The 24,214-nt window shown below is 33.8% G+C and overlaps 1 protein-coding gene across 1 annotated transcript in view; it reads left to right on the top strand.

Annotated features, from left to right (window-relative positions):
• Positions 1-24,214, top strand: part of DPYD (dihydropyrimidine dehydrogenase) — a gene marked incomplete at both ends in the record, with an annotated part of 932,092 nt that overhangs the window by 517,984 nt on the left and 389,894 nt on the right. The window contains one exon of the mRNA XM_080690443.1: positions 20,669-20,833. Within this exon, the coding sequence (XP_080546569.1) occupies positions 20,669-20,833 (165 nt within the window). The remainder of the gene's footprint in view (positions 1-20,668; positions 20,834-24,214) is intronic.

Below are 24,214 nucleotides of genomic sequence, written 5' to 3'. Positions count from 1 at the left end.
CGTGGGAGGCAGAGACAGGAGGATCACGCAGGTTCGAAGCCAGCCACGCACACTGGCTTAGGAGACCCTGTTTCCAAAATAAAAATGTAAAAATAGGTCTGGGAGTGTAGCCCAGAGGTAGAAGGGTTTCCAGGAATCCCAGTACCACCACCACCACCAAAAAAAAAAGTTGTATGAGAAGGGTAGGGGGTATAACACAGTGGATGAAAGAAAAAAAAAAAAAAACAAGTTTCTGAAAAGGAGTACTGGGTAGGTAATTCAGTTGTATCTACTACACTATCCTCAGAGACTTTACTTCAAAGTAATGCTCCAGACACAAACAATTGCCTATTTAGATACCTTTGAATATTAGAAAGTATGATTGATATACTTTTGGGTAGTTTCTAGCTAATTTACAGGTTACTTTAAGATGATTCAGAAAAAAATTTAAACTGCTTTCTCTATGACTGCCCTTTACATAATTGATCATGTTATTTATATGTCCATTCTTTTACCTTATCTAAGCAAAGTACACTGATTTATTTAATTATTCCTCATATGATGTGATTAGGTTTTGAACCCTTTTCTTCATTTCCTCTTGAAGATATTCTAATTAGAAAATGAGCAGTTGAACTGCATAAATAGTTCTCAAAAGAATAATATAAATGGTCAAAAAATTTATGAAAAATGTTCAACATAATTAGAAATTGAGGAAATGCAAATCAAAAATACACTAAGATTCTATTTAACTACAGTGAGAATGGCAATCGCCAAGAATACAAAATAATAATAATTGCTGGCAAGGATGTAGGAAAGTAGAAACCCTTTACACCGTTGGTGGTATTGTACATTAGTACAACTGCTGTAGAGATCAGTATGAAGGTTCCCCAAAAGACTAGGGATGGAACAACCATATGACCCCACCATACCATTTCTTAGTATCTTTCCAAATGAATTAAAGTCAGAATGATAGTGATTTTTTTATCTACTCATCTATTGACACTAACCTAGGTATCTGTCAAGAGATGAATAGCAAATACATGGTATATACATACAATGGAATTTTTCTCAGCCATAAGGACCAAAATTATGTAATTTGCAGGAAAATGGATGAAACCAGAGAATACTATACTAAGTTAAATCATCCAGTCTCAGAAAGTCAAGGACCATGTACTTTCTTTCATATATGGTAGCTAGGGTAGAAACAGAAAGTAAAAGATACTTTACATAAGTGAGCAGAAAAACTAGAAGACTAGTGTGGAATAGTAAACATTTTGGGGAAGAAAGAGGAGGAGGAAGACTTTGAGGGAGGAACCAGTTCAAATAATAATATGCCCATATATGAAGGCATCACTATCAGTCTTTACTAACATGTACAGTGAGGGAGAAAGAGAGAAGAGGGAATGGGCATATCGAGAGGAAATACACCAAGTGGTTTGTGTGTGTATATTTGTATCACATTGAATCTCACTACAATATATTATTACAATGTACTAATAAAAGTATAAAAATAATATATTTAAAATATATAAAATATAAAATTAATTCTCTAAACACTGAAGGCAGTACTCCGAGCAGTTCTAAAAATAGATATCACATTCTTTTACCTGATGCTGATTTGCTATTAATATAAAAGTTCCATGCTATTTTATTAAGATTTTCAATCAATAAGCTATATCTTTTATTTGTACATTTGGAGTATTTGACCTCAAATATGATTACTTATCACATGTTATGTTGTTAGATTAAGTCCATTCCTTTGATCTGTTTATATCTTTTTGGATCTTGATGTTGCATCTATCCTATTTGGTCTTTCTCTTTGATGCTAAGTACTTTTAAAATTTTATTCTGAAATACACTTTCACTTTTTTTGTGGTACTGGGAATTGAACCCAGGGGCATTCTACCTCTGAGCTACACCTCCAGCCTTATTTTTTATTCTTTTATTTTTGAAATAAGGTCTCACTAAGTTGTGGAGGGCCTCACTAAGTAGCTATGGCTGGCCAGGAACCTGTGATCCTCGTCTCTCAGCCTCCCAAGTACTGGGATTACAAGCATATGCCACATTGCCTGACTCCACTTTTATTTTTGAAATATTTTTATAGATACCTGTAAAACATACTAGAGATAGAGGCAATGTAATTTGCAACTTTTGGGGAAAGCTAATTGACCTTATTATACACACTTGTATCAGTGAAGCAGGCATCTCAAGGTCTGTTCTTATATTGTTTTCCCAAAAAGTATATGATCAATACCTTTTCCACACTGTTGCTCTGATAATCTCCAGCTCAAGTCCTTTCTCTTTACCAGATCAAGCAATGTGATACCCTTTTAAAAGAACAATTTCAGCAATATTATCTCTTGTGGGTCCAGCTGTACCATTCTTGTGCAGAGTTTCAGTAAATTACCACTTGGAAGCCCTTCTAAGCAGAGTTCTTTCAGTATCATGGCACAGTATACTCAGAGATAGCTTAGACCTATGCACAGCCTCCCCAAACTTCAGCATCATTTCACCAAAGGTAACATGTACATTTTCCAGCACATATAACTGCAGAGTGAAGAATATTGATGCAAATAGCAGACTAAGAATTCATAATCAATATCTATATTGTGTTCTATTCTAACCATATACCCCTTGTTTTACCTTATTGAAACTAAATATACTTGCTTTTTTTTCATATTACATGCTTTTAACAATCACTTTTTTGAGATTTTATCTCAAATTTTATCTCAAATGGTAAAATCCATTTTACCAGTAAGGATAGGGAAATAGAAAGAGGTTGTTATTTATCTTGAAGGCACAGCTAGTAAATAAAAAGAACTAATATGTGAACCTAGGTAATTGACTTTATTTTTTTTTTTACCAATATAGCATGCTGCATTTTTGTACATATTTTAGAAATTTCTCTAAATATGCAGAGAAACTGGATGAAGTAATTTAGGGATAATCAATATTGACCTCTGTCTTTTAATTGGGTATCAGTTCATTGGAGTACTTTCTTCTAATTCCTAATACTATGAGGACATTTAATAAATATGGGTTTTTCCATGTCTACATTAAAGTCTACGTAACTATCTGTTAGTTGTGAACATAATGAATATGACTTTGATAAGGGTAGAACCCTTGTCATAATATTAAAAACCATTTTTATATGCATGAGCAATCACTCAAGTAGTTTTGCTAACACATTTTTACATCTCTTCTTGTTAGACACTCAGAGCCTTTGCTTGCTAGGGTTACATTTCTTTGTAAAAATTCTATGGCTATATATATATATAACTTTTATATACCTCTCTAAGAAAGAAACAAGATTATGTTAAATTGCTCATTAATAATTGATCCAAAACATTGAAACCCAATTAAAATATCTGAGTTGTGAGGCTTTGGTAAAACTTAATTGTATTAGAATAATAAAAACTTAGCAATATGCTAATGAATGAATTTCAAAATTCTCTTTTGTATATGGTTATATTGAACAGAGATTTAAAAAATAACTTATGTTGTTTTACTACCAGAAAAATCAGTAATAATACACTATCGTAAAAATTTTTCAAAACTAAATATGTTTCTGAAGAAATAGTGAAATCTTATTTATCTATCTTTTTCTCTTTGCAGATTTAATTTCCTGTAGGGCTATTTTAGAAAACAATTTATATTACTGTAGGTCTGCAGTATATAAATTACTCATTCCTTGGACTATGGTAATCAGGATCATGAGATTTTATTACATGTAGATTTGTCAGATAAAAGACTTCTGGAGATCTATGAAGTTTGTCTAATCCTAATCTAAATTTGAAAATAATTGTACACAATGCTATCAAAAATTATAGATCTTAGCACTACATTACATTTCTAATGAGGATGAAACATTAAAAGGTAGTTTCTTTATGCCATTTTGCTGAAAAGATTCCTGCTAATAAACATTAGTGGTAACTCTCTACCCAGTCCCATGAGGACCATGGAGCCAGTTCTAATTCCAGAGTTTCCTGAAAATTTACCAAAAGCACCATATTTTTTTTTACCTTTTCAATTTTTTTTATTATAGTCTCACATCATAATGTGGATCATGTTGACAGTGGCATATATTCACACCGTACTTGGTGCCCCTAACCCTGCTTCTTCTTTTCCCTCCCTCCCAATGCTGAGTGTCCAGGTTAAAATTGTTATATTCATATGTATAAACAGATATTCGAATGTAGCTTTTTCATGACTAACTTCAGCCTTCTTTCTCCCCCATCCCTCCTTTCTGGCTTTACTAAGGGTTCTCCTCCTTCATATAACTCCATATGATGGAGGAGAACCCTCAGCAAAGCACCATAATTTTTTAAATAAATTTTTGTGGTACTTGGGGCAGAATCCAGGGGCATTCTACCTCTGAGCTACACCCTCAGCTCTATTTTTTATTCATTATTTTAAAACAGGGTCTCACTGAGTTGCAAAGGGCCTCCCTAAGTAGCTGAGGCTGGCTGTGAACCATGATCCTCCTGTCTCAGCCTCCCAAATGCTGAGATTACAAGCATGCACCACCATGCCAGACTAAAGAATATTTTGAACTATCTCTTCCTCAATAAATTTGTTTTTTTTATAACCAGTTATTATTCACTGACTGGATACTTATTCCTTACTATTACTAATTATCAAGTAATTTTTTTGTGTGGTACTGGGGTTCCTGGAAACCCTTCTACCTCCGGGCTACACTCCCAGACCTATTTTTATACTTTTTATTTGGAAACAGGGTCTCTTAAGCCAGCACAGCTGGCTTTGAACCTGCGTGATCCTCCTGTCTCTGCCTACCAAGTGTGGAGATTACAAGTGTGTACCACTGTGCCTGGCCAAGGAATTTAATACTTTTTTTTTTTTTTTACTAAGCTGAAGTAACAGAATCATCTTTGATAATTGTCTTTTACCTTTGCAACTTAGTAGAAACAACAAAATAGTATTGGAACTCATCTTTAGTCATGCTTGTATTTTCTATTTAATCTGTTATTTTATTCTTGCAGGTAAATGGTCTGCAAACTTCAGAGTATGGACCAACTTTGGCCTCTTGCCTGATTATGTAAAGCCTATGAGTTAATAATAATTTTTACAGTTTTCAATTTCCTTAGAACATTTAGGATTCTATACTAAAATACTATATACCAGTTAATCTATAAGCAAGAGAAATTTATATCTGATAATTCTAGAGGTTAAGACCAAGATAACGGCACTGACAGATTTGGTCTCTGTTGAAAGTTGGCTTTCTGGTTTATAGCTAATGATTTCTACTGTGTCTTCTCATGTTAGAAGAGGTGAAAGATCTCTTTTGAGTCTCTTTTACAAGAGCCCAAATCCAATCCATGAGGATTTCACCAGTGTCTCCTAATCCTCTAAATACCATCACGTTAGGAATTGAGTTTCAAAATATAAACTTGAGGGAACAAAAAATTTAGACTATATATAAGGAGTAGGTAAAAAAAATTAAAAGTAAAATAGTATTTGTGGCGCAAAATTTATATAAGTAGCTATGAGAAATAGACCTAGTCAATACATACCTACATGTAAAATTCAAATTTTAGTGTCTGCAGATAAATTTTCACTGTAATACAAAATCTGATTGGAACCCAATACTCATTTGTTAATTTTGTCCATGATTGATCTCATGTGAGAATGGCAAAATTAAATGTGACAAAGATCATGCTGCCTTCAAGCCCATAAATACTCATTATCTGTTTTTTTTCCTTTTTTTACAATAGACAGTTGCAGGATCTTATTCATGCTTTTTGTAATACAGTTTCCCAGCTTCTGTTTTGGATAAATTCCTCTTCTTTGTGTATTCCAGACAAATTCTTTTCAATCTGCTCTCTATTATGGGATGAGGTCTCTAAACCATTTGGAAATAATAGGAAAGTAAAAGATATTTATATCTTTCTAATTTTTTCTGATTTATATTTTAGTAATTTTTTATTTACTGGAGATATGACCACAAGCTTGCTTTTGTTGATGATATATATGATCAAACAATTTTGGAGACCATGAACTTATATGAATATGTCATAATTTATAAAGTATTTATGTCTTACAAATGATAATGGGTAGCATATGAAAAAAAGTCAGAATCCAAAAGATTTGTGAGATAATAGATTGGATTAAGTTATATAGGTAGATTTAGGTTTGGACATCTCAAGATGCTTAGGTGTATTATGATTGATCATAGGGAGATATTTGTTCTCTCCTCAAGACTGGTTTGGTCATATGACCCCTTATCTATTTCCAAATAATCCAGAGAACACCCTTGGAAAATGTCTCATCCCTTATACGATGTTTCAGGGTATTACATATGTGGAAAGCACAGGTGATATTTGCAGAGCACTAGGTAGATATAAGCTATCATTTGGAAACGCTTTTATAAGTCTCAGATATAGATGCCTGCCTAGTGACTGAAACTGTTTTCACATATATACCATACAGAGAGTTATTGTTGATATTTAATTGTATATATCTATTTATTGTTGACAATTAATTTTGAGTATAGTTGAAATCATACTGATTATATTCTGAAGGAAAACTGACCATGATGAAGTTCCTTCTAACCACCTAATGATATTCAAAGCTACTTCAGCAAGTTCATGATTGAATCAAAAGTCAGTATTTTAACCAAAATGATCAGAAGATTGTGTGTGTGTGTGTGTGTGTGTGTGTGTGTGTGTGTGTGTGTGTTAGGTACTGGGGATTGAACCCAAGGGCAGTCTACCTCTGAGTTATACCTCGAGCCCTATCCTTTTTTATTTGGAAAAAATGGTAGCTATCATACTTGATGTAATTTTTTGCCTAACTTAAATGGTGAAATTCTACATACATACTGGCTTTTGAAATATGAATAGACAATAAAGCATACTTCTCTGAACACTGAGCTTAAGCCAACTAACAAACCCATTTGCTTTCTGGTGTTTCCTCCATAGAGCAATTACTTTGTCAATTGCTCCTTTTTTTTTTTTCTTTCTTATAATGCCTTAAAAGTGGTCTTGATAATTAAGAGTCCTACTATGTATAACACGTCTCAAAGTCCCAAATTCTTGGGCTTGGTTAGTTTGTTTTGTTTTGATTTAAATTTACAAAATCCTTTTCTATGGAGCCATATTGATCATCTTTCAGTTCTAATGTGAATATTTCTTAAAGAACAACAAACAAACAAATAAACAAACAAACAAAAAAGGCTTGAAAAAATTAGAGGACAAGCACCAGGGACAGGAAGTTTTTCAAGTGTCCTTCAGTTTACTTGTTTGCATTTCCTCAAAAGAGGCTGATGCAAAGCAGTTTGGAGTTTAGAATAGCTTTGAAAGCATTTATTGTTCCAAGGCTAATTTTAACCTTGTGATAAAGATTGCTCTTTGTATTCAGTTGAATGTGATCCAGTAATTGTTTGTCAGGGCTAAGTGTTGGATATAATACATTTTTTAAATAGTGTTTTATAATTATAATGCAAGCAGCTTTATGGCCTAATATATGAAAATGCCATTGAGTAGTGACATTAGAATTATGAGAAAACAGACTTTAAACTTTATTATTTTAAATATTAAATCTCATAACTGCTCATTTCACACTTAGGGAAACTCATACACATGCTCAAATGGATGATTTTTCATTAGTTAAATGGTTTGAGAAAAACAAACTATTTTTCTCCCCCATGCTGTGTCTTTCCATTTTAATCAGTTGGATATTAGTAGGGAGGATTCCCCAAGAGAGCCAAAAGTTAGGTGTGTGTTGGGCAAAGTTTAATATGAGTTTCAGGTTACCCCTGAATCATAAATTTTTGTCAAAAGTTTCAAATAGCAACATCCCCAAATCTGAAATGTTTTCATGTTGTATGTTTTAATAGTTGTTTAGAAATTGACTTTTGGCTAACCGAATGGGTAACTGGAAAGTAATGTTAGGGATCATGTCCATAGAACATACAATTTTGCTAAAAAATGACTAGTATCAGCAACCCCTGTAAAATATAATTCAGAATCATATATTATCTGAGACCAATCTTGGAATCTTAGATGACTGACTATATTTTATTCCATTTTTGTCTGATAGCTTTGTTTTCTGGTTTTAAGTATAAGACTTAACATTCCTACAAATGAATATACTACAAACAAATATGAATGTAGATGTACAGTTTAATATATAATAAAATGAATGTTTTTCTCTCACTTTGCAAGTAAGGTACACATTAAAAGATATCTCTGTACCTTTGATTTGTTGTGTCCTCCTTCTCAATTATATCCCTTTCTCTTCCTTCAAGGGGTGACTTTTATTTTAATTTATTGCCGTGCTGAGGATGAAACCTCAGGGGCATTGTTCCTCTGAGCTACACCCTTAGCACTATTTTTTCTTCTTTATTTTGAAACAGGGTCTCACTGAGTTGCAGAGCCTCACTAAGTAGCTGAGGCTGTCAGCGAACCCTGATCCTCGTCTCAGCCTCCCGAATGCTGGGATTCCAAACCTGCGCCACCACGCCTGGCCTATTTTAGATTTTGTGATAGTCATTTTCTTGGCTTTAAGTGCTTTTTACATATGTATGTCTAAACCACATATTGTTTTGTTTCCTATATTTTGAACATCTTATCCATAATCATGCAATTCAATTTTTATGCAACTTTCTCTGGTCCTTGATATTTATTATTCAGTACTTAGTTTTACACATTCATTCTAGGGAATTAGAATTCATTTATTCATATTCTCTGTCTGGACTATTTGTTTGCCATTTCTTTTGTTTGAAATGTCTTTTTTTAAATATAATTGTTCAAAGTATGGAATTCTCATTTAACATTTCTTCTTTATACAAAATATTCTGCTTTATTGTGGATTCCATCGTCATAGCAAAGAAGTTGGTCATTAATGTGTCATTCCTTTGTAGTAGTCTTTTTTCTCCTATTACATTTTAAGTCCTCTCTTTCTTCTTGGTGCTATATTTATTATAAGATATAATAATTTTCCCTCTGTTTGTATTTGGAATCTGAGGATTGGTGTCTTTCATCAATTCTTTTAAACCTCTGACAATGTGTATTGCAATATTACTTCTCCAGATTTTTCCCATTATTATCTCATGAACTCTGATTAGATTTTCCCTTTACTGATCTCCCATATCTCCTAACCTCTCCATTATGTTTTGCACCACATTTGTTTGACCTGTCTTTCAGCTAACTTTCCTAGATATAAGATCAAGTTAATTCTCTTCAGTTAACTAGATTCCAATCTCTTGTTTACCCCAAACTATAAGGTTCTTTCATCCAATTACCATATATTTTTTATTTCTAGAAATTCTATTTGATTGCATTTTAAATTTTTATAATTTTGAATTTTTTATTTTTATTATATATTTATCTTTTGTTTTTAAGAACTTTAAACATTTATTTTGTATTTTATACTGATCAACCAGCATATACATTTTTAGTGGGTCTGATTATGTGGCTTTCTCTTCCTCCTTACTCTCAGCAGTAATCTTTTTTTTTTTTTCCTGTCTCTCTCCTCTTTCTAATGATTCTCTTCAGTTGTAGACTCAGATTTCTAAGAAATTTGTTTACGGGAATTTTTTGAAAAGTGGGATATAGTACATTTATCTAAAATTTATCTTTTGGCATTGCTTCTACTAGTTTTCTAAGGACATCATGATCAGGAATCACTTTTAAACCAAATTATTTGCTTGAGGTCTTAATACATGAAAGGATTGAATTTTTAGGAGAGTCTTGCTTCTCTTTCATCCATAATTCAAGCCAAAATGGACACTTATCTCACCATCATCCTTTAGTTATTATCTATTGCACAAATAGAGTATCACTTTTTATTAGTTCAACCTTTATATGGAGGTTTTCAATCTACCTTTCATCATGTCCATTTTTTCTGACCTTGTCTGTTGTCTTGGCTGTTTGTAAGCCATGAGAACTCAATCTCAGCTGCCAGGGATTGGCAGAGACCTTGGGAGCAAACATTACCCTTCAGCTAGTTTGCCCTCCTTAATTGCTATTGTGTGTGGTTTTTGTTTTGTTGTGTTTTCTATTTTGATATCAGTACATTGTGAATCTTTTCCTTCTTTCCTTCCTTCCTTCCTTCCTTCCTTCCTTCCTTCCTCCTTCCTTCCTTCCTTCCTTCCTTCCTTCCTTCCTTCCTCCTTCCCTCCCTCCCTCCCTCCTTCTCTCCCACCTCCCTCCCTCCCTCCCTCCCTTCCTTCCTTCTTTCCTTCTCATTATTTTATATTTACTACATTGCAAGTAAATTCTCTCTACATCATAACCATATTTCAGAAATCAAAAACTCTTGCCTGATTCTTTTAGAAAAAGAAATAACTTTTTTCCCCTTGAAAAGTAGTTGTTTCATTTGTAATGGCTTCTAGAGTAGAACGAGAAGGTTTATACAAATTTTATAAAAAGGAAAGATAAAAAGTATTTACCATTTTAAATAAAAATTCTGCTGTAATACTTGAAGATAATTAATAATTATTAAAAATGACTCATGCTTATACCTTCACAGCTGCTGTTCTGGGCCTTAAAAGATTTCTTCAAAGCATATCACATGATCATCTCATAAGCAGGCCAGCAGAAATTTCTAAGTTAATTACAGTTTGGCAGAGTGTATCCAAACCTCTTATCTGAACAGTGAACCCAATAATTTAATCAGCCTCTCTGTTGATTAATCACGTCCTAATCCATCTGATATCAGCACTGAAAAAGCTCTTCATCTGTTTCTTGTAAAACTTATCTGTGTGAATGCACAGCTGCTGTGAGCTATTGGTATTAATAACACGAATAGGACATAGAGCACAATGATTCTGAAAGTCTGCAGAAAAAAGTTTGAACTCCTTAAAACAGCCATTTAAGACTCTTCACAATCTGATCCAGGTCCATTCAGTCTTCCAAACTTCATTTCTGGTTGTGTACTCTCACAACTTCTGGTCTATGGTTTATAAATCTGGTGAGCTAATGAACTAATAAATACTTAGTTGATAAAATATCACATGCCAGTCATGTTCACCTCACTTAATATCCTACAATTTATCTGTAACATAATGATGATTACCCAGTTCAACAGATGGGAATTTCAAAGAGTAAAACAAATTATTTTTGGTGTCCACTTGACAGAGTCACAAGTTCAAAGGGCAAAAAGTAAAGACAAGGGGCTACGTGAGTCTGTGACCCCGCATTGTACCATCATATACAAAAGCAAGTACAATGCCAGAAGTCAATCTCCATATTTCTGTAGCATAAGAAAACAAATCCTCTATATGCATGATACTATCCAAGAGGTGAGAGGTAGTTGGTCAAGGATGGAAACTGGAGATCATGTGCATAAAACCCTTCCCTTCACATGCAGCAGGTATTGATTATAGTCGTTTTTTATTCATCAATCTCTTTCAGCCTTATTATCATACATTGTCTTCTTTTCCATTCCAATACACAGTGTGTTGATGCCAGTGTTTTACCCTCCACACTTCTTCCACCAACTTCCTTTCTGAGATAGAGATTCTTTCTATACAATCAGGCCAATTCAGTTCAAGGCTTGAGATTGAGTACAACCCACACAATTTGGGATCAAGTCTTTAGGGCACCAACATATCAGAATCGTAGAATTCTCAGGTTAGTATAAATCATTGAAAAATTCTGAAGTGTTCTTGGAATATTGGTTTTGCAAAGTGTTGGGTCACAGAAATAGGAACTGGGTTATCATTAGTTCAAGTTTTCTATGAAGAGTTTTTATTTTACAGACAAAAATATCTGTTTTGTCTGTTTCACAGCAATTTTCTTAGTTATCTTGTTTCATTGTCCATCTCATATTTTCACACTAGATTTCTATTGTGAATTCACATGGACTAATCCTAGCAGAGTCCTCCAATACTACTTGTCCAGCTCTAAGTTTTTCATCTTTATGTATATAAGCATTTCTGTGAACCCTAACAAATTCCATTCTGCCAGAAACAGCTAATTAAGCAAAAGATAACTATCTAATGCAAGTCAGAGTTTCTGCCACTAGGGTTTAAAAATTGAACTAATAGAGTACAAGTTTGGAGAATAGTCTTCCCAATTATATAATTTGGAGCTTATCATATATCTATTATATAAACTGAGACGGAGGAATGATTCTGCAAAGAAGAGTGAATAAATAAACAGAAACATCTCTTGTGTGTATATGTATGTGTATGTCTGTGTGTGTGTGTGTGTGTGTGTGGTAGTGGAAATAAAATCCAGGGGCATTCTACCACATAACTATACCTTCAGCTCTCTCTCTCTCTCTCTCTCTCTCTCTCTCTCTCTCTCTCTCTCTCTCTCTCTCTTAAAAAATAGAGTCTTGCTAGGTTGCTGAGGGCTCTGCTAAATTGCCAGGGCTCTTCTTGAACCTGCAATTTTTATGTCTCATCCTCCCAAGTGCCAGGATTATAGGTGTGCAGCACCATGCCTGGTTAGGCAGAAACAATTCTGAGAGATAGCTTCATCTCCTTACTTCCATTATATAAAGTACTCCGTTTCCTTAAAGAAAAATAGACCATGCTTCATTTCTTTTTCTTTTTTTCTTTTTTTTTCTTTTTTCTTTTTTTTTGGTGGTACTGGGGTTCCTGGAAGCCCTTCTACCTCCGGGCTACACTCCCAGACCTATTTTTATACTTTTTATTTGGAAACAGGGTCTCTTAAGCCAGTGCATGCGCCTGGCTTCGAACCTGCGCGATCCTCCTGTCTCTGCCTCCCAAGCGCGTGGATTACAAGCGTACGCCACCACGCCCGGCAAAAAATATATATTCTAATTACTGTCCATCCATCAAATATTACCATTCGTACTACATAATACACCTGGGTACTAGTCTTGGCACAAATGTTCACTGCTATACAACCGTGATTAAGTCACTTTAATTTTATAAGCTTCCGTTTTATCATTAGCAGCATAATAATAGAGTGATGATGATGAAACTGTGAGACTATATCTGAAAAATTTGTGCTATAAATTTCTAAATTATTATTATGACTGTAATTTCAGTTGTGCGATATCTTTGATAATTTATCTTATATTTCTACTTTAACATTGCTATTCTTGCTTACTTTGCTTTCTATGTAAATAAATATTCCTGAAGTAAATGGGTAAATTCTGTCACTTCTTCTAGTTTTGAGTGGTATCTTTATATGAGACATTAGGATGGAAAAAAATTATTTGTTGAAAGAAATACTCATCTTACCCTTTTATTTCCCTCAAAAGGAAAAACAAAAATTACTGTAATAATTATTTTGAGGAGGATGTTAATATAATTAGTTCATGTGGTAAATATAAATTAAGAGTTCTTTCATAAAAGTATAGTTGCACTGGAAGCTGAGCCAATGTTGATTTTATTTTTGCTATTCCCAAAGTAGTAGTATGGCAAATTTGTAATGATAAAATCATTTTATGTAGCAACATATATTCAGTTTTTTAGATTTATTTGCAAAGTGATTTCCTTCTTTTATGAAATAGTTTATTGTAAGATTCCACTTATATAGAAAGTGACATATTTTAGAAAGCAGTTTATCTTTTAGGCTTTCATTTTTGAAGTCCTAATTTATAAAACCAAATAGTTACATTTTTTGACAAAAACAAAATCAAAACAGAACCTTTTTTTTTTGTGGGTCTGGGCTACACCCCCTGCCCTATTTTTTATTTTTTATTTTGAAACTGGGTCTCACTGAGTTGCAGAGGGCCTCACTAAGTAGCTGAGGCTGTCGGTGAACCGCAATCCTCCAGGTCTCAGCCTCCTGAATGCTGGGATTACAAGAATGCGCCACCACGCCCGGCTTCAAAGCAAAATCTTGAGAGTTAAAAATGGAACAAATATAGCTTGGTGTGGTAGTATATGTTTATAGTGTTGGTATATGCCAGCCTTTGTAACTTAGTGAGACCCTATCTCAAAATTTTATAAGAGGTTGGGTGAGCTTGAACTCTATTATAGTTAGACATAGAATGTACCATGAAAGAGCCCATATATTGATGTTCAGAGTTGGTATAATTAAAACCATTAGGGGTATACTCTCACTAGTGGATTTATCTGGTAGTTACTTAGGTTGGAGGAGATAAGCCTCTGAAGATGTGGCCTTAAGGACTTATATCTTAGAATCCCTTGTTTTTTCTTCCTTCTGGACTTTATCATTGCTCACTCTCTCTCTCTTTGCTTCTCATACCATGCCCTCAACTCTGTAGATATAACCAGCCTGACATGGACTAAACCTCTGAAATTTCCAGAACTGTGAACAAATAATTCTTCCTTCCTCCAAAAGTTGTATGGTCAGATTTTTGGGGGTCATGGAAGTGAGGATGCTGACTGAAACAACCTCAGGGGTAGAATGCCCCTGGGTTCACTCCTCAGGATTGTGTCTACACACACACACACACATACACACACACACACACACACATACTCTCTCTCTATATATATAGATATATAGATAGATATAGATATATATGTATATATATGTATATATATACATATATATCTATCTATATCTATATCTATATGTGTATATATATATATTACGGGGTTTCAGGCAAACTAATGCATCTAAACTATAGCTTATACATTTTACTGCCACATATCTAATGTAATAATTTTCTCATTCTACCATGTACCTGCAGGTCAAGAATAAATCTATTTTAGAATTATATATAATTAATGCTTTTACAAAGCACCACTTGTTCCATAATGCCTAATTCTTCCTTTGGTATCTTCAACCTCCAAGAGGTTACCTCTGTCCTCAATTATTTTTTACTTACTTCCCCAAATATATTTTTTATTTTATCACATCAGTATGCTTCAGTAAACAATATATTGTTTTGTTTTAGGGGTCAGATTCTAGATATTTTCTAAAGATAGCCATATTCATTCAAGAATATGTTCATAAGATTAATCTATTGTGCTGTGATTCACTCTGTAAATTTTTGTTTTTGTTTCTATCCAGTTCCCTAGGATGTGCATTCGTTTTCCAGTCTCTTAGAAACACAATTCTCTAGTTTTTTTTTTCTATTCATTGTGGCCATTGTGACTATCTTAATTCAATAGTAACCACAGAAATATGTATTGTTTAGGGTAAGAGAGGTCAAATAACAAGCAAATATGATCAGTCTATTTACCATTTAAATCTCCCTGCTAATACCAAAATCACTCTCATCATTTCCAAAGTTAGGACATCACAAACACTTGTTTTATTAATAATTGTTACACTAGCACACAAAGCAGAGATATCACCTAACTCTTCCTTCTCTCTAAACATCTATGTTAAGAACTCTGAATATTGTTAAAGCACTGAAGAGTAGGTGTATCACAGTTTATCTTGTTTATCATAGAGAATGAAGACTTATGTATTCTAACTATTCTTGAATTTGTTTATTTTGTTATATTAACTCCCTTAGGCACTACTAATATGTCTTAGCTATTAAATATTAAAGCAAAATATTCTCTCATGAAATAATACTCAAGTTCTAGTATTCCCAGGTCAAAAGCTTTAGTAAGTTATTACCCAATTATTGGCACTCTAACCTCAATCCTATAATCAAGGATAATTGGTTGTATCCACATTTTCATTCATCTTTCACTGAATTTTAAAATTCTGAAAAGTATAAAAAAGTCTAAAAAGTCTCAAATAGGTAGTTAATGTTTTGGAAAAAATAGTAGCCAAGTATGACTCAGTTTGAGAAATAAAGCCTAGAATAAAATTTATATTACATATTTTTTGTTAGGTGACCCTATTGGAACTTTTCCGCTTTAGCTGAATTTGGAAAATGCTGAAGGTTAAAATATCTGTGAAGTTAATAATGGACTCACTGATAGTTAACGTTTCTACACAGAACCTATCTATTATGTGGACAGTGGAAAAGGATTGTTTATCTTTGGTTGAATTAAGAAAAAAAGCTGAACGGTTTAATAAAATTTTCCCTGCAATAAGTCAACACAAAGAAGTGAACATTTCCTGGTATAAAGGAGATAGAATTTTCTTTTGATTTGTCTAAAATTCATTGATAACCCTCGCAAAATATATTTGTAGTTTAACATAGGATTGTAGAAAAGAAAAATAGAGCAACTCAAAAATTTACAATAAAATGAAGTCATAGTACACAAAAGAAAAATCCATAAGGGTAGAATTTTAGGTTTTAAGGTATAAAAGGCTGATCTAATTGTTACTTGGAGAGTTATACTAAATAGCACATGTCTTAGAATTACTGGGCTTTTTTCCTCTTTTTTTGAAACTTTTCCATTCTGTATCTTTTGTTTTCTAATTTGTGGTGTGTGTGTGTGTGTGTGTGTGTGTGTGTGTGTGTGTGTGTGTGTACATGTGGTACTAGGGGTTGAACCATTAAATTGGTGAGGCTGACTGCAAACCTGAGATCCTCCTGTCTCAGACTCTCAAGTACTGGAATTATAAGCACAGGCCACCACACCCAGATCTATTTTATAATTTTTTTATATTTTTCTTGGTATACTATTACTGTACATCATAGTGAGGTTCAAAATAATATAAACATTTATTCACATAGTACTTGGTGTATTTTGCTCTAGACCCCATACTACTCCTCACTCCTGGACACATTAGTGGTATTGATAGTGAGATCTTCATATATGAACATAGATAGCATCATTTGTACTGTTTCCTTCATCCATTCTTTTTCCCCATCTGTCTTCTTCCTCCAGTCCCATTCCACTATTCTAGTCGTCTCTTTATTCATTTATCTAAAGTCCCTTTTGTTTTCTATTTTTTCTCTTGCTTTCACTTATAAGAGAAAATACTCAATCTTTCACTTTATGTGAGTGGCTGATCTCACTTAGTGTAATATTCTCTAGTTCCATCCATTTTCCTTCAAATGACATAATTTTGTTCTTCTTTACAGCTAAATAAATCTCCATCCATCTATTGAGAAATACTTAGATTGGTTCCGTAATTTGGCTACTGTGAATTTTGCTACTATAGCTTGGATATGCATGTATCACTGTAATATTATGACTTTAATTCCTTTAGAAAGATTCCAAAGAGTGGTATAGCTGGGTCATATCGTCATTTTATTCCTAAATTTTTGAGAAACCTCCATATGGATCTCTATAGTAGTTGTACTAATTTTCAATCACCCAACAGTAAATTAGAGTTCCTGACCAGTATTTATTATTGTTTGTATTTTATGATTGCCATTCTAGCTAGATGGGATCTCAGTGCAGGTTTTATTTATAATTTCCTTATTGCTAGCTGCACTGAACATTTTTTCTTGATATTTTGGCTCCTTGTATATTTTCTTTTGAGAAGTATCTGTTCAGTTCAGTTACCCATTTTTTTAATGGGTCGTTTGTTTTTTAATGTTAAAATTAATAAGATTTCTATGTGTTATAGATTTTTATTTTCTCAGAGGCAGAACTGTCAAAGATTTTCTCCCTTTCGGTCAGCTCTCTAGTCTTTTGTTTTTTATTTCTTCTTTTTTTTCCGATGTACATAATCTTTTTAATTTGATGCCATCCCATTATTGGCATTATTGATTCTAATTTTTATAGTACTAAAAAATTCTTTATATACTGTGAAGGTATGATTAGTGTTAGTCAGCTGTCTGTCACTGTGACAAAATACCTGACAGAAATCAACCTAAAAGGAAGAAAGATTTGACTCATAGATTCAGAGGTTTCATCCATAGTCACTTAGGGTCATTGGTGAAAACCTGTGGCAGAATAGCATGGCAAGGCACACATGGAGGGCCAAACCTGCTCATCTCATGGCAGCTGGGAAGCAGAGAGAGGGAAAGAAATGAAGGCACCAAGAATAAAACAAGCCCTTCAAGGCATGCCTCAGTGACATACTTCCTCCGGCTGCTATTCTTATTTCCTCTACCTTGCCCACCTCCTAAAATTTCTACCGCTTCCCAAAGGTACCACCTGCTGGGGAATAAGCCCTCAACACATGAGCCTTTGGGGAACTTTTCGATCCAAACTATAGCAGAGTTGGAGACGAGGGAACAGACTCAAGAAGCCAATACAATTGGTTAAGGTTCTGATAGGTTCATAAGCTAAGGAACATCCTAAGTAGCTATGAGTCAGCTTAGGAATTCACATCCACATAAAGACAAAAAGTTGGGCTGTAACTGAATGAGATCAGTCTGTTTGTATCCTACAGACCAGCTGTATCTAGCAGTTCAGGACCAGCAATCAGAAAGGTCTGCAAGGCTGTAGCATGATGAACATCAACTTTGTTTCCTGCCATGGATACCCTGCAGTAGTCAGGAATGGGGAGAAATATGATACTTGGTGTTCTGAAGGGAAGCACTCTGCACAGGCTCTGCCCACAGATCCAGGAGGTGGCTGGGAAGGACTGAACTTCTAATCCTTCAAGAGTTCTTGAACAATTAAAGGAAGAAAGTAAGGACCCCAACTCTAGGTGGATACACTAATAGAAGAGACCTGTACCAGAATTTGAATATAAGTCTGAACCACTTGTCTGTTTAGCAGCAAGGTGAGGCCAGAATTAAATGCCTTTAATCAACATGTCTCAATCTGAGCTCTTCAAAAATGTTCATTTATCTACTAAAGTCAGGCTAGCACTGGACATGTAAAAGGAAACAAGATACAGTTTCTTCCCTTAGAGATCTGACACTAGGGGGCTGTATGGCCAAGACCATAGATGATCAAAGAAAAGATGGTAAGAGTGCTAACCGAGGAAGTTATATATTGCGACAGTGGCATGTGTCAGACTATCCAGATAAGACTTGAAAAAGTTAAATATATCAGACAGATGATCTCAAAGGGACTGAGTAAAGATCTGAAGGAACTGGCAAGAGTAGGGATGCTACTAACACATGAATCAGTTTTGTCGATTAAGCAGAAAGTGCTGCTTCCAGACCACTGAGCTGCAAAGCAATCATTTAAACAAGGTACTACATTGTTTGTAGAACTACCCAGCATCAGGGCACCTGGCTTGACAAGCTAAGCAGGGACTTAATCAGCTCACTGTCCATGTACTTCTGTACAGGAAACAACTGGTAGTCTTGAGACTGAGGTGGGTCTTACTAGTGAAACTCATTTAGAATGGTAGGTAGAGTAGAGGAAAAGAGAACCTTAAAGTTTATGGGGTGTGACTCTTAAAATTGGAACCGGGAAGAAAAAAGCCTCATTCAAGTGCAATGTCTCTTGAAGGGTCTTCTTCTCAGACCTTAGCAACATAACACGATCCACTGAGTGAGCTGTAGATCCATTTGTAGGGATGCAGGGCACACACTTCAGCTTTTGCCAAGATGGAAATTTGACCCAGTAGGCTTGAGCTTCCTGGAATGACTCTATTTGTCATTTTCCTATTAAGATCGTGTAACATGGTTTCTCAATAGCATATCAAAGCAAGGCTGGAGATGTTGTGCACAAATACAATAGAAATGGAATGGCTTAATTAGTAAAAAATTAACTGGCATGATTCCTATAAGTTAAAATGTACATATTTAAGGAAGCTTATTGTAACATTTATACCGTTTATTTTATAATATACTAATTCAAATGTAAAAGTGAATGTAAATTACCAGAAATTAACATGCAATGTGAAGAAAAGTCCTTTTATCCTCTGCAACTGTAGCATTTGGCAGATTCAGGAATAAATAATCTTTTGTGGCAAGGGTATGCCTTATCAAACATATGCAGATCAGCACTAATTAATGCTAATTAAGGTTTCCTGTCTATCTAGTTGGAAAAACGTCCAAATGTTATGAAATCCAGTTAGTATGCCTATTACGCTAATTGTTTTATATGGGGTGGTTCTTAATTAAAATATGTAAATTGACCTTAATTGCTATATACTAATGGGGGTTCATGTTATCTCACTAAAAGTGACAAGATGGTGAGGAGGGGTACTTAAAAGACTAATTCTGATAAATCCTTAACTAAATGACCTTTACTCAAAATTAATTTTAATTGGAAGTTGGCAAAAGGAACATTTTTCCTTCTTTGTTTCTTTTTAGTTTTAAGTAATGGAAGAATGTTACTATTCTTTGTTAATACAGCTATAGACACAGTCGTGGATTGTTAATTACACTTAACAAGCAAGTTAATTTTACTGTTTACTGTTTATACTTATCAGGAAGTTATTGATATCCTTATTTCAGTCTTAGAGAAAGTGACTTTCTTCTCATTTAATGTGAATGTATAATTATAATCCTATAGGCAATTTGACCCAGTTTAGTTTGCTAGAATGTGTTAAAAGTTTGGTGAGCCAGCATACTAATGTATATCTCTTGGCTAATTTACATCGGAACTACATTTTGAAGGAAAAAAAAAAAAAATATATATATATATATATTAAAACATTCTCTTATTGAAGTTAAACTATGATTAGAGATACTTAGATTGAATAGGCTAAGATGATATTTTTATACTTAACCTACCACCTTTTGTTTATTTTTAATTGCAAACAAACTAAAATATGTATGCCCTAAACCAGTGTTAATGGATGTAACTTTTTTTTTTAAACTATGCTAACCCTAGAATTACAATTGCAGGAATTAATTTAGCTAAAGCTAACACATATTCATTTTTTACTTTTTTTGGAAGTAGTATATGTTCAACTGTAATTTAAAGTATATTAAAAATTCTTCTGTACAAGTGTGCAGTGAAGGGACTTGGTAAAATACAGTCTTATGCAAATAAGTATGTAATAGAGATCATCAGTTTTCTTTGTCAAAGGGGAACCCAATATCTGTGCTCTCTCATCAGGACATCGTGACAAATGTTTCACCTAGAATCATCAGGGGGACCACCTCTGGCCCCACATATGGCCCTGGACAAAGCTCCTTTCTGAATATTGAGCTCATCAGTGAAAAAACAGCTGCATATTGGTGTCAAAGTGTCACCGAACTGAAGGCTGACTTTCCAGACAATGTAAGTGTGATTTAACATCTAGAACAAGTGAATTGGCATAAGTTGGTGAATGTTTATTTAAACATCCAATTCATAGGCTTATAAATATTGATGTGTATAATATATTTTATTAAAGAATCTGCCAGTTGCTTTGCTGATGCATAGGAAGATAAAAAAGAAAGAAAGCTCAAGAACTCATAAAGATCTGTAGAGTGTGAGGCTTTGTTATAAATGGGTGCCATGTAGATAGAAGAAGTATCTACATAAACAGAGGGAAAAGAAATGAAATACTCATTTTATTGAGTTGGTTTTCACTGTATGTGGCTGGTATTTATGAAGGTGATGACCTTAGGAAGAAATTGCAGACTATAAATCATTTTATATATAAACCAAAGACTGAAGTAGAATATCTTATGTAGTATATATATCTTTTCTCAGTGAAAGGTAATTTACCAAATAATTTTTATACCCTTATACTAAATTAGTTGACTCTCTTTTAGGAAAATATTTTTATTAAAAAGCCATGCATAAACATTGCAGTAAAATGGGCCTTAAAAGGTAACACATTTTTGTTTCTTTAATAGTCTGGTTAGTGTATTCTTAATGCCATTCATTCGTTCTTCTTCCAACTTTACCTTTCAAAAAGCTGATAGTGGATGGAAGTTACAATTTTAGGCAGTTTGTATATTTATGTTGTGAAAAATGTTTTTTTTACATAGGTCCTTCGAAGACAAAGGAAAAATTTTAAAACATTCTAATGATAAATATTGTTAAATCTAATGAATTATTGGATGTTTGCCTATAAACTGGTAAATTGCAAAATCTTAAAAAAGAAATGTAGATAGTATACCTTGAAACAAAATATTATCACATAGAACCAGTGAAATTTATTTTTCTCAAAAAAAGTTCTTAGAGCATGAAGGGAACTAAGAAGACCCATATGAAATCTATAGCTTCTGCTTATTAGGGATTTTTCACTTTCTGAGCTTTGTGTTGCAATTATCTCTTTAATATTAACAATTAACTCTATAGAATTCTATTCTAAAATCTATTCTATAGAATGGAGTTCATAGAGTTAATCTATACAATTAACTCTATAGAATAGTGATACTGAGCTAGTTCTTTATAAGGACGCATATCTTTTGGGAAACATTCCAGAAAGACTAAAAATGGTAAACTCTAAAAAGAAATATAGGTGTATATGTATATATATATTATATATCATATAACACATGATATATACATATTATTTATATATTATTTAAATATGTGTATAATATTATTGTGCATATATACATATATACAAACTGAGATTATATATAATCATATATATATATATGTAATCAGTTTGGTCTATAGTATTAAGTACCATGCTAGAATATATAATATCACTATGATGATGATATGGAATCATGTATATAGCTCTTACTCTGTGTTAGGCACTATTTTAAAAGCTTTATATATTTTAACCTTCTTGACCTTTCAACAATGTTGTAAGATAGGTTCTCTTATATGCCATATTTCATAGACAAACAGGCACACAGAAATCAGGTGACATGCACATCTAATACATGGTGAAATTAAAATTTGAACTTGAAATTTGCCTTTAGCATTTCTGATTCTAATACAAGTGTTTTCTAAATTTATACATTAAATAAGCCAATGCATGTGGAAAAAATATTTTCTAGAATATAGTTGCAACCAATGGCCTGTCTTAGTCTCACAATATTTTCTGCCCTTTCTTGGAGAAGAATAAGATGTTATAAAATAATGGCCACCAAAAAAATGACAGTAAATAGACAGGAAAGCTGAGACAAGACCCCTTGTCTGGCATTCCGCAGTCAAGTAGAAAGAAGAGGCACATTTAATGTTCTGTTCAACTTTTCTGGTAAGAATTTTCTTCTCTTATCATGCGTTTTCTTCTGAAAAAACGGTGAATGCTTTTCTTGTTTCTAATTCTTTCCCCATTTAGATTCTACTCATTAGTCTTTTTCTGTATTCTTAGACCTAATTTCTAACAATTTTACTCCCCATATCAAAGATAACATTTTAAATACAATTAAAATGGCCTTCCTACTTGAACCCATAGAAATAATGTGTGTGCACCTAGGTATTGCCCTGCTGAGAAGAGAATATCCCCCACTGTTTTGGAATTATTCTGATGCCAAAACCAATGAACTGAATGAAAGAAGGTGACCCTTCATTTTCCAAGTTTAATTATCACTCTCACCGGTGTTTTCCCACATCATTCTCAAGTGCGTGGCTGCCACCTTTAATGACAAGGATTGGATAATTCAACCCACCATGGCAGCTTCTAGGCAAGGGCCAAGTTTTCTGAAAAGAAAAAAGAAAAAGAAAGAAAAAAGAAAGAAAGAAATGTGCTGGGGGGCATATAGGCCAGCAAAGAGCAGCAGGTAGTGTCTCCTTCTAGACAGGGTAGATACCAGTTGACCATGAACCAGAGGACAGCTAAGGCACATCTTGAATAGAAAAGTAGCAAGACCCTCTGAAGTAGGATATAAGGGCTTGTTTCTCAGCCATCACAACTATAACAATGCCTACACTCATGCTAGACCTCTGCTTGGCTTTCAAGGTTTTCTTTTATTTATCTGTGAATTAAATTTGGCACACTGATCATTGTAGTGACAATTTATTACTGACAGAGTTTTTTGTTCCTGAGCTGAGATTTTACAAAGCTTATTATGAAATACTCTGTATAATTAAGGCTTACTGAAATCAATTTTAAGCGAATCCTTTCATTCTCACCGCAAAAGCCTTATAAATCATATATTTTAGGCTTGAGGAAAAAAATTGCCAAAAAACATTCTGCACTTGGTCTAAAGGCACTGAATTAGCAAGCAAAGGTTCATATCTTCTATCATTTGTGGCAGCTAGCATAAGTTAGGCAAAAGGAAGAAATAGGCAGTGAATCAACTGGTGAAGACAGACACAGGAATGATGGCTTTGTTAGAGAAATTAATAGAGGAAGAACAATTGATATGTAAATATACCTCTATTACAGTGCCAATACTTTGCTGCTGAAACCCTTTCTCAGTTAATTACTGAGAGATCAGTATTGCACACATTTAAGTTCAAAATGGCTGTAAAGAAGTTGATCTCCATCAGCATTCCTGAAGGTGCTTTAATGATCAAATACATACAGAGTTTTTAACCTGTTTTGGGGACCATAAACTGTCTTTGGTTCTCTAGAAAGCCAAAGAGCCTCCTATATTCAGAATACTGGGTTTTGTTTTCTTTTGTTTTGTTTTCAGGAAGTGAGGATTAAACCCAGAGGCATTCTACCTCTGAGCTACTGATTTTTTATTCTTTATTTTGAAATAAAGTCTCACTAAGTTGTGGAGGGCCTCACTAAATAGCTGAGGCTGACTGCAAACCTGTGAT

The sequence above is a fragment of the Muscardinus avellanarius genome (assembly GCF_963383645.1).
Source record: "Muscardinus avellanarius genome assembly, chromosome: 3".
Lineage (NCBI taxonomy): Eukaryota > Metazoa > Chordata > Mammalia > Rodentia > Gliridae > Muscardinus > Muscardinus avellanarius.
Note: the sequence above shows the minus strand (reverse complement) of the source record. Positions and strands in the feature narration are given on the sequence as shown.